We start from the raw sequence: 11,172 nt of genomic DNA on the forward strand, positions 1-11,172 counted from the left end.
GCCGTCCCCTGTCCTCGCGCGCTTCCTACGCTCCTTCGAGCATCGCGACGACGACCGACGGCGACGACTCCTGTAATCCTATTCGCGTCGCGCTTGCTCTCGAACTCTCACTGCTGATTGCCTGCAGGCTGCAGCGACACAGAACACAGAAACAGGGTGGTGAAGAAACTCCTATCGTTTTTAGTGGGGACTGGTGGGGACGGAAGTTAGATTTGTTCATAGTGCAGCGATAGTCGGCAGCATCATCGGCCACCATATTTAACTCAGCCGCTCCCGCCAGTTTCAATCCAGGATTATCGAAAAATTAAAATGAGCCCATGTTCCGCATGCCGCCATACGAAATATACTTAACCTCTATAGTTCTGCACCGTAGCAAAAGCTGTAAGCAAGATTAAATCAAACTTGATAAATTTTTATAACTTGAAAAGGATTCAAAGGAGTCGCGCACAAGCTCTTCATACAAAAATTACAAAAAGAAAAAAAAGGCATACATCCAGCTTAATCGAATTTGAATCATGCAGGTGAGTTGTCCGGTTGCGGTTTAAGGTAATTATTAAGAATACGATTATCACACCTGATTTCGATAAATTTGAACTTATTTGACGTATTGTTGCTTAAAATTAACAAATCGTATTCTTAACATTTGCCATATTTAAAATACTCGTGCAAATTGCCGCATTTGTTTTTGAACGAATTATTAAATTCTCATTTTTTTTTTTTTTTTTTTTTTTTTTGCATAGAAAAAAGCTAGAAAAACAAGACGTCAACTCATAGCGGAGAAACTATCGATGCAGCGGCGTCTAATAGATCAGGCAAATGCTCTGACTAATCCTTTGGATTCCCTGCAAAAGTTTCAAAAATTCGTAACAAGCGACAATAACGCGATAGAGCTCGTTTGCCTTAAAGCAAAGGATGCACAGTCGGAATGTCTCTCTTGGATTATGGATATTATGGAGAGAAACATGAAAGATATGTATGAACGGTCCAGGTGGAGCTGGAATGCAGCTGAAAAACGAGCCGAATTAACAGAAGAAACGGCTTGGTACTTACTAGCGTTGTGCAATAACGAATTTCTTGGTTTTTCACACTTCCGATTTGACATCGACAACGGCGACTTAGTTTTATACTGGTATACTACGTATATTTCGCCTTTAAAATTATGCATATGCTGAAAATAACGTTTACATAATATTATGGAAAAGATTTAATATATGTATCTATGCATACAGCTATGAATTACAATTGGAACCGTCAATCAGACGCAAGGGGCTCGGTCGTTTTATGATGTCAGCTTTGGAATCCATGGCATATCAAAATCAGATGTTAAAAGTTGTCTTAACTGTTTTCAAACACAACCCATCAGCAATACAATTTTTCTATGCTCTTGGGTAAGGAATCATATTATTATTGTTACGTTTATAAAATAGCGATCGATGCACTGACATTCTTAAGTCTATATATCAACATTACTTGTCAAAGTTGTCTGCACTATGTTATACATAAAGCAAGTTTCTTAAAACCATTCACATACATACATACGTCCTAAAACTGCTCAATATATTTTAATATAAGGTGTATATACAATGCAATACAAGTGTACAATACAATATAATACAGGAGTATGTATATATATAAAATTGCTGTGTAACCGAAATTTACATCTTTTACACAGTCTATAATTGACTAGTATCAGAGTATTCAAAGCTGTAAAAGTAGTAATAGTAATCAATAACTGGATGATTAAGATTACTTGTAGTTGAAAAAAAAAATAATTACCAATTACAATTATTTCGCCTTGTCGTAATCGGTAATCGTAAATGTAGTGATTACTTTTTTTTTTACAGCTCTGAGATTATTCGATTGCGACAAGGTAATTTTTTATTAATTTGCATCCTTGCTCTATTCGTTACTGTTAAATGCAGTTATTTAAATCTATTTTTTACATGTAATACGATTTTGCTCGAAACACAAAACTCAAATTGCATTTGGTGAGCCAAGGATACGTTGAGAATTACGTTCGTTCATCCACAATATTCATCTTAATTCTGATAATATCTTACGAAATGTCTTTCGGTCAAATGCATGTGCATAAAATATAAAAATTATACAGGATCAAGCAAAGATTAACAAAGTAAATAATCCAGTATTGTATTAAATACAATTTTCACCAACAAATAATCGTAATTTTATACATTTGATATTGTTCCAGATATAAAGTAGACAATTCAAATCCACCGGCCTCCGCGCACTTGGACTATATAATTTTGAGCAAGCAAAATTTATGTGGATAAATGGAAACCAGTGTATGCATACCTTATACGTTTCTCCCCCATTAGGACTGCGTCTTGTGAAATAATATCGGCAGTATTTGATGCGGGCACAAATTTACAATGGGTGATTTTAGCGATGGCCCAACATTGTGAAATGTAAGGGGCGCTTTACTTATGGTCCAGTCTTCCATATCATTCAGGAGCTTTGTCAAATCTACTTCTCCAGATTCCGAAACGTTCAAGTGTCGTAAAAGAGAATTGTTAAAGCAAGTGTCTAAAGCTGACTGATGTAGCACCATACCGATACCTTTGCCGGCACCCTCGGGAATGGGAAACACTCGTAGACTGACAATATTCAAGTCTACTGGAAGGTCGTATCGAAGCGGCGAGAAGTGAGCGTGCAAATTGAAAGGTAAAGGATTGTGAGGATGCAACGCCACGATTGGATGCAATAACTCCTCCGAGGCTAAGTGACCACTTAAAGACAGTAATCCTGCTGGATGGTTCATCGGTACTGCGAAAGGACAATTCGTTTCCTTCTTTTCCAGAATAACCGTAAACATATGATTTGTTAATAGATTGTCCATTACGCCTTGCCCTAATCCTCGATTGTCATCCTGAAGTAATCTTCTATCTTGCATAATCTATTTGTAAAAATCACATAGATTTGTTAAAAATAAGGTGTAACTAAAATTAGATTTAATCTAATTTTAATAAGTTTTTAGTATAGTTCTTTATTCAAAGAAAATTATTATTAATGCGCTTTTTTTTAGCTTAATTATTTTATACATTTATATTATATATTAAAATACGAAAAAAAAAAATTTAGTAACGAAATATAATTAACTAATTTACCTCGAGTTGACCAGATGCCATGGAAGCTACTCCTAATGGTTGTGCCGTAGCGATTGTCAATCTAACTTTTTTATCTTCTATATATGCACTTGCTGCCATTGGATAATAATTTCCTTGTGTGTGAAGCTTGCGGAATCTTTGCCTTCGGATTATCTAAAATTAATAAAATAAAATTTACGTTGCGCGATTATCTTGACAAGAAAATATAACATCGGAAAATTAATTCTACACTAAAATATATTTTTAAAGATTTTAAGCCAGTCGTTTAGAATTATATTCGCAATGTACTTACGTTGAGTCCATTTAAATCCGTGAAGAATTGATCGCTGGATGCAATATCTGTATTAAAACGCATCGCGAGCTCATAATTTTGCGTTTCCGTTATGTCAACCTCGTTAATTATGTGCAACCCGAGCCCATCGCTGCCAGGAGAATTGAACAGCGCACAAGTATGCCGCACGTGCGGCAATTCTATGAATACTTTTGATAAAATTGGTCCAGTTATCAAATGAACGATCGCTTTGCCATCCATGAACACCACATCTGGTTCCTGCTTGTCAGGCAGAAACAAATAGGCGCCGCTTTTATCTTTTCCGGAACCTCTGGTACCATATTTCACGAAGTCTAGATGCACTGGAAATACGGTATTGCCTACTTTTAAAGCCTTCAACAAACCAGATTTCCCAAAAGAAGCAGATAATTCTGGCCGTTGAGAAATCGAAAATTCTTGCATATTCGGCAAAGTCGTAAAATGACCGAAACCGGGTATCGACGGAAATCTTATGTCAGTGTTGTAAATGGTGACGTTAGCTAAATACACTTCCCTGTAAAAAAAAAACCGAATTAATTTTTTGAAAAATAAATTTTTTTTTTATACAATGATTGTTATATTTACTTTGTATACGATGCTTTATGTAATGCGTGAACTATATACGTAGTAATACCGAATCCTGGTACAGTGACTAGAAATGATAATTCGTATTTAGCCGAGGACAATGCAGCTGGACCGATCCAAACGGGAGACACTTGACACTTGACTGTCTGTCCTCGTCGATCTGTAACTCTGACGAATGGCGTCGAAACAAGTAAAGTTTGCACTTTTGTTCTCTGTCTTGGAAGTGAATTATAAAAAATAATTTTTTTCGACGGTTCATTGTCTCCAAGATTAAGAACGTATTTTTCACCCACACTTGTATGGTGCGATCTACAAAAAAAATGATTACACATTTCACGTTAGAACATTAATTAAATCGGAGCTGTAAAAAAAATCACTACAATTACGATTACAAGTAATCGTAATTATTCAGTTATTAATTGCGAAAGTTGTCGCTATTTTTGCGGTTTTAAATTAATTATATTACAATTATTAATAATATACCTGGTTTCATCTAGCGAAAAATACACAGCTTCAGCATATATAGTCGATACTTGAGGAGTTCTTAATAAATGCGCTATAGATTGCTGAAGTACGTGAGCTGAGTTATTCAAAGCCATTATCATCTTCTGGGCGTAATCGATCACTACGTTGTCCTTAGAGGTTCCGGTAACTCCATCGTGATGTTGAAACAGAGAATGCCACATTCTGGCTTTCTCTAACCGGGACGCGAGACTGCCTTCTACTAACTGATCGTTACCTTTGGCCCAGGCTATAGCTGCTAATGCTTCCGATCCTCTCAAAGAACCCAGTAGTACGCGATCCAATCTTTTGTGAAAAGGCCTATAAAGATTTAAATATAAATCACGTTAGAATTATTTGAGCGTAAATAAAGTATAAAGATATCGTTTTCTAAAATTTGTACGATGGATTTTTACCTAGAAGTGTAGTAGCCGCTCCAATAATGATCGTCTCTATCGGAGTACGTAAAAAAATCGCCAGACAAAGTAGGAAACTCATTTAAATTGCGCTTTTCTCTGACCGCTTCAAAATAATCACTTAGCGTTCCAAATTGTATTTGGACATTTAAGTGTTGATTTTCGTTCATGTAATTAAACAGCTTTTGATAATTGTCGTACTGAGCCTCCCATTCGGTTATGTGAGTATATCTGAAATCGTCGCCTAGTGGTGCGAGTACCACGTCTGTTTTAAACAGCTGTGCTTTCTTGCGATATTGATCCAACAAGAGCAACGATCTTTCCGCTACATTTGCTCTAGTTATAATTTTTGGTGGTACCTTCCATGGACAATTAAGACCAAAGTTTTGTACTCGGTAAAAATCAAATTGGCAGCACACCTTCGGATCCGGGCCACACGTATGAGGAACATCGTAACTGTAAAATGGCATGACATGAGTAAAAAACTCGGTGGAGCCGTCATTGTCCCACAATTGCCTCCAACGAAATTCAAGATTTTTGTCCTTAGCTAATTTTTTTTTTATCGAATAATGAACCCGCTGGATCAAGAGGTTTTCTAGGCCCGAATTTTTCAAGAGATACGGCATAGTGGGAGATAGGCCAAATGGATCGATAGCCCATCCCGAATTCGGTGTATAATCCAGATTATATTTTAACCACTGATGTCCCTCAGTCAATTGCGTGAGTTGAGCGATCCAGTGGGATACAGATTCATCTGGCATCACCCATCCTCCCGTTACAATCTCTAATTGCCCGTCATGTACAAGACGACGCACCTGGTCTCTCGTCTCTTTCGATTGATCGTCCCACCAAAGTTTAAAGAATGACATTTCTGCCCAAATAAATTTGCGTCTCCTATCCTCACTCAATTTAATCACCATATGATTTAATATGCTCCGCGTTTGGAACATGTAGTATTTTTCAAATGTATTTAACCATCCGGGATCATTATGCGAATGAGGCACAACAAAAACTTTTAATTTTCTGTTGGGATGCCATTGCTTTTCGTTGTACACAATGTTCCAGCCTTGCTTCCAAACTCCACCATCTAAATTATCAAATTTTAGTTGCTTATACAACTCTAACATTTGAATATCAACCTCAGGAACTTTTTGAATATTGAAATTGCATGTGAGAGCTTTTCCTGAACGCGACAGCTTAGATTCGGAATGATTTAAATGACGGATTGGTTGTACATTAGGTACAAAATTATCTTTGATTTTTGCTGCTTGCTCCTGCAAAACGCTCATAACCTTGTGATGTTTGTCAAAGTCTTTTTCTAATTTTGCCAGTCTGTTCTCAAAATGGAGCCATTGATTCTAGAAAAAATAAAAATAGTTATTATAATTTGAAATAAATATAATTTCAAAAAATATAAAAAATACATTTGAGATTAAAAAGAGAAAAAAAATTAATTTAAATAATAATTGTGTTCTTGCTAATTAAAATACGATTAGAATCTATACTAAGAATAATTTTGCCAATACTTACATTGTTCACAGACAGCTTAGAAGTTTGTCCAGGTGGAAGAAGGATTAGATCTGTCATCAAATAGATCATCACACAACAGGCAAGGATCAAACCCACTCCAAGAATGGCAATAGTTTTTCTAGTCCTCATCGTTACTAGTTGCTTGTTTTACTTGGCATTAAATTTAAGCTTTAATTTTACGACGGTTAATTAAGTACTGATGGTGAGTAGAAAATTGTAAATCTATTTGATCTTAACCTAATTTATCCGCCGTTACGAAAAAACTACATGTTACATGAATGAAGAAGATTTTGGCAATCCTAACGCTTCGAGTCAATCGGCAAAACTACAACCTGTGATTTTCATAAGCTCCAGTTTGAGCTTGCAACGTGGAGCTCTCGCGTCACAATACTAAGCGGCGATCAGCGGCGATTACTGCGAACCATTTAAATGTCCAGTAATCTTAATCTGTCAATCATTTCCACACTTTCCTCCTTTCCTTTCCTAAGTGCGTTGTGGTTTCCTAATTTTCGGCCACTCTCAATGCCGAGGATTTATAAGATATTTAACACAGACTCGGTTAAAGAGCTGCAAAACTCTCGCTCTCCATATACTTTGAGTAGCATGGTAATTTAAACTATACATTAGATATGTTCTTTCCTTCTTTCCAGCTGCACTATATCCTGGTTGCGTCGGTCGTCTGCAGTTTCGCCAAACATTTAAATTTTTATTACTGACCGTCGCTACGTCGGATTGTATTTGGCTAACCTGACAGTGGAACCGCGTAAACGGAGCTGCGCTAGATGTAGCGACGTGAATTGTCAATTGCAAATGGCGGCTCCGTTGCGTGTCTCTTTAACTTCTTCTACATTGTTTACATAAAATATATTATTATTAACGCGCGATGGCTACGTCGAAAACCACTAATACTTACAACAGACAGAATTGGGAGGATGCGGTAAGTAATTTTATTAATCTTATGCTTCTGTCATGAGGGAAAGTACCTTATATTACATGCTTTCATTTCTTACAGGAGTTTCCAATACTTTGTCAAACATGCTTAGGAGACAATCCGTACATTCGTATGGTAAGTAAATTATCAAAAGTGTCCAAAGCAAACGTTCATTACTGGATATTTTATAATCGAGCTGTAAAAAAAAAATTTTATGTTAGCAGATTAATAAATGAATAATCCACGATTTTTTTTACAGACTAAGGAGAGATATGGAAAGGAATGCAAGATATGCATGCGACCGTTTACAGTGTTCAGGTGGTGTCCGGGAGCGAGAATGAGATTTAAGAAAACCGAGGTCTGTCAAACTTGCAGTCGATTGAAAAATGTATGTCAAACTTGCTTGTTGGATTTGGAATACGGCTTGCCTATCCAGGTCCGCGATGCCGCTTTGAAAATTAAAGACGATTTGCCACGTTCCGATGTAAATAAGGAATACTACGTACAAAACATAGACAATGAGATTGGAAAAATCGATCCAACAACACCGGCTGGTGCTGTTGGCAAATCTGCAGCAGCTAGTGATCTCCTGATGAAACTCGCTAGGACGAGCCCTTATTATAAGAGAAACAGACCACACATTTGTTCCTTTTGGGTTAAAGGTGAATGTAAGAGAGGCGAAGAGTGTCCCTATCGGCACGAGAAACCAACAGATCCCGACGATCCGTTGGCAGATCAAAACATAAAAGATCGTTATTACGGAGTGAACGATCCAGTGGCAGACAAGTTGATGCGCAGGGCTGCAGCCATGCCCAAGCTAGATCCGCCCGAGGACAAAACGATCACAACGTTATACATCGGCAATCTAGGCGACGTGCTAACAGAGAAACAGCTACGAGATCATTTCTATCAGTACGGTGAGATCCGCTCGGTGACGATGGTGCCGCGTCAGCAGTGTGCCTTCATTCAGTACACTCAGAGAAACGCCGCCGAGGCGGCAGCGGAAAGGACATTCAACAAACTAATATTAGGCGGAAGGCGGCTGACCATAAAGTGGGGCCGCTCACAGGGAAGGCAGACTGTATCCGCGGCAGAAGCTACGCGGGAGATCCTCGAGCCCGTTCCGGGATTACCTGGCGCGTTGCCGCCACCACCAGAAAGCATGGGTAACAACTTCTTTAATCTGCAACCCACCCCCGGTATGATGCCGCCGATGATGATCCCACCGCCACCGGTGGCTCCTCAATTCATGTTCCCGCCTCAAATGGCAACTGCAGCTGCAGCCGCGGCCGCGGCCGCCGCACCAATCTTCCCTCCAGGAACTGCCCCCATTCATTATCCGAGCCAAGATCCGTCCAGGATGGGCGCGTCGCAGGGTGTAGGCAAGCCTTGGCCGGAGGAGTAATGCAATAATGTAACAGTGGTAATAGCAAACCTATGTAAATTCTTTTTTTTTTTTTTTTATGTACGTTTTATGTATGTAACGTTCGAGCGACGGCGCAACGTTAATCGAGACATAAATATACGATTTTTGCTTTCATCTTCCACTTTAATATTGTTATTACTAATATCTCTTTTGCGTATTTTTTATATATGATACGAGATTACGTTTGCGTTGCACGTTTAGCGGAATACCTTCTACATCATTATTGTTGTGTATACCTGTAGGTATGACAACATACATGATATTGATTTCCACAAATGCCAGTCAGAGTCCACGAGTTCGCTGTCTACTGCAACGTCGTTGTGTCGCCTTATCTACCCTGGACGAGCGTAATGTGGCAAGACAACGAAGTCAAATTTGACATTTCTCATTCGTAATTATATAATATTCAGTAATTTTTAATTACCGAGCTGTTAGAAGCCGCTGAAATAGCGACCATAAGTGTCGTTTGTCGAGAAAAAAAAATTGTATCTTTTTTATTATTATTTTTTTTTTTTTTTTGTACGGCAGTAATATGCGGTTACGACCTGGTGAACTCACCGTCGATAAACTTGATATGATTGAAGATACAAAAGGCAACGCCGGGGATTTAGGAAGATTGATTGTCACCAACCTGAGAGTCATATGGCATTCTTTATCTTTACCACGGATTAACTTGAGTATAAAATAAGATTATGAGCACATATATAAAAAACACGAAACATGTATTTATATATTCATTCCTAAGTTTCGGGAGTATAAACTTTATAAAAACATATAATTTTAACGTCTCTTTATCTAACTTATAAGTATTGCTTTCAAAGAAATAAGATGTATTTAACAATCTCGTTACGATTTGTACGTAGGTATAGGATATAATACATTTGTCGCAGTGAATACAAAAATTCTTCATACGGTAAGAATGTATTTTGTTGTAAATATATAACTCCTGTTGCTAGACAGCGGTTTGGAGCAATTTTTTCTTTTAGATTCACGGCGCGTATGTACAAGCTCTTCATGTACTGACTTCGTTTCGAAATTGTCGGTATGAATTTATATTCACGAATCACGATACCAAAAGTACAAGGCATTATACTTCTGTCATAGGTGTTTACAGGTGATAATACTAGTGATCCGTTCGATAATAACACGATTGCTGTTGGCAGTCATAGTAATTGCTTCTACAAAATATCTGTTACAGAGCTTACGTATCGTCGAAAATCTATAGAGAAATTAAATTGAGAAGCGGTATTATACGTGAAAATCGATTGGTTTTATTACCTCAAGAAAAAGTACATTCTTCCGTACAGGACGTTTGGAATTTATCTATTGAACAGGTCTCTCTTGAATAATTTTAATTTCTAATCTTCACTGCACGACTGTAAATGTAAAATCTTTTTTTATATGAATTATAGTATTATATTTTATTATAAGAAATAATTGTTTTAAAGGGAAATATCGGGACTTTTATCATAACTAATATACGTTTAGTATGGTATGCGGATGTAAATCATCAGTTTAACGTATCGATTCCTTATCTTACAATCGGAAATGTAAGTATTACACTACATGCATAAGCATGTTGTAAACGATAATAAATTAAATTGTTGGAATATTAATATAAGATTTATACTTTACATACAAAATAATTAAAGATGTCAGAATAAATAAATAAATTTCAGAGACATAAGAAACTTTATGTATATCACGTAAATAAATTTTCTGTAGATTACTATAAGAACTTCGAAATTTGGACCAACTTTGGTAATTTTAAGTACAGAAGCCAGCGGAGGGTACGTTTTAGGATTTCGTGTCAACCCTTTACAGCAACTCCATATTACTCATAAAGAAGTATCGATACTTCGTTCAGAGTTCGACAAATTTCCCATCTTTGGTGTGGAATATACATTTGAACATCAGGTACCTCGTAGTAAATATATAATTAATATATATTTCATCGATATTTACTTGAAAACAATTATTTTCGCTATAGGCACCTTTGCAAGAAGAGATTAATGTAGAACATTTCACCGAGATACAAGATAATCAAGCTGAAATATCGAACGTATTTGGATATTATTTTTCTGAGGGGGAAACAGGGCAAAGAAAGCCAAATTTTTCAATTTATTTAGGACTTGCAGCGGAAGAGCCAAGAGAAGGTAGCACGTTGCAAAGTTTATGGGAACTTGTATCATCGGGCGCTAATTAATTTAATAATATAATTAAATTTTCAAAAATTTTAAATTTCTCCAAAAGCCTATACTATAAATAAAATTTATGACATTTATGTTCTCTCTTATTATATCCTGTAGGGAATAAAAATAAATCCATTTTATACAAAGAGATATAAC

At 36.9% G+C, this 11,172-nt stretch overlaps 4 protein-coding genes across 6 annotated transcripts; 3 read left to right on the top strand and 1 right to left on the bottom strand.

Moving 5' to 3' along the window:
- The first annotated feature begins 221 nt into the window (after window positions 1-221).
- Naa40 (N-alpha-acetyltransferase 40) lies at window positions 222-2,349 on the top strand. Of its 3 annotated transcripts, XM_070666378.1 has the most exons (5): window positions 223-521; window positions 741-1,129; window positions 1,230-1,388; window positions 1,845-1,870; window positions 1,999-2,099. In XM_070666378.1, the coding sequence occupies exons 1-5, from the start codon at window positions 516-518 to the stop codon at window positions 2,097-2,099; spliced, it is 681 nt and encodes a 226-aa protein (XP_070522479.1). In that variant the 5' UTR covers window positions 223-515. The 3 variants fall into 3 exon arrangements, with proteins under 3 accessions (XP_070522478.1, XP_070522479.1, XP_070522480.1); XM_070666377.1 differs by lacking the exon at window positions 1,999-2,099 and having other exon boundaries at window positions 222-521; window positions 1,845-1,992; XM_070666379.1 differs by lacking the exons at window positions 1,845-1,870; window positions 1,999-2,099 and adding an exon at window positions 2,210-2,349 and having other exon boundaries at window positions 224-521.
- Alpha-man-iia (alpha-mannosidase 2) lies at window positions 1,192-7,118 on the bottom strand. Its single transcript, XM_070666338.1, has 7 exons — window positions 6,468-7,118; window positions 4,938-6,295; window positions 4,504-4,842; window positions 4,021-4,329; window positions 3,418-3,949; window positions 3,126-3,278; window positions 1,192-2,914 (listed from the first exon to the last, which is right to left on the bottom strand). Exons 1-7 carry the CDS (start codon window positions 6,594-6,596, stop codon window positions 2,333-2,335), a joined length of 3,402 nt encoding a protein of 1,133 aa, XP_070522439.1. The 5' UTR covers window positions 6,597-7,118; the 3' UTR covers window positions 1,192-2,332.
- A 116-nt stretch (window positions 7,119-7,234) lies between these two features.
- LOC139108246 (pre-mRNA-splicing factor RBM22) lies at window positions 7,235-8,945 on the top strand. The gene is made up of 3 exons (XM_070666373.1): window positions 7,235-7,404; window positions 7,480-7,533; window positions 7,658-8,945. The coding sequence occupies exons 1-3, from the start codon at window positions 7,351-7,353 to the stop codon at window positions 8,801-8,803; spliced, it is 1,254 nt and encodes a 417-aa protein (XP_070522474.1). The 5' UTR covers window positions 7,235-7,350; the 3' UTR covers window positions 8,804-8,945.
- A 132-nt stretch (window positions 8,946-9,077) lies between these two features.
- Bbs5 (Bardet-Biedl syndrome 5 protein) lies at window positions 9,078-11,050 on the top strand. Its single transcript, XM_070666374.1, has 8 exons — window positions 9,078-9,215; window positions 9,353-9,501; window positions 9,688-9,737; window positions 9,811-9,938; window positions 10,023-10,158; window positions 10,273-10,374; window positions 10,550-10,741; window positions 10,815-11,050. The coding sequence occupies exons 1-8, from the start codon at window positions 9,100-9,102 to the stop codon at window positions 11,028-11,030; spliced, it is 1,089 nt and encodes a 362-aa protein (XP_070522475.1). The 5' UTR covers window positions 9,078-9,099; the 3' UTR covers window positions 11,031-11,050.
- The last annotated feature ends 122 nt before the right edge of the window (window positions 11,051-11,172 follow it).

This window comes from Cardiocondyla obscurior, linkage group LG14 (assembly GCF_019399895.1).
Source record: "Cardiocondyla obscurior isolate alpha-2009 linkage group LG14, Cobs3.1, whole genome shotgun sequence".
Lineage (NCBI taxonomy): Eukaryota > Metazoa > Arthropoda > Insecta > Hymenoptera > Formicidae > Cardiocondyla > Cardiocondyla obscurior.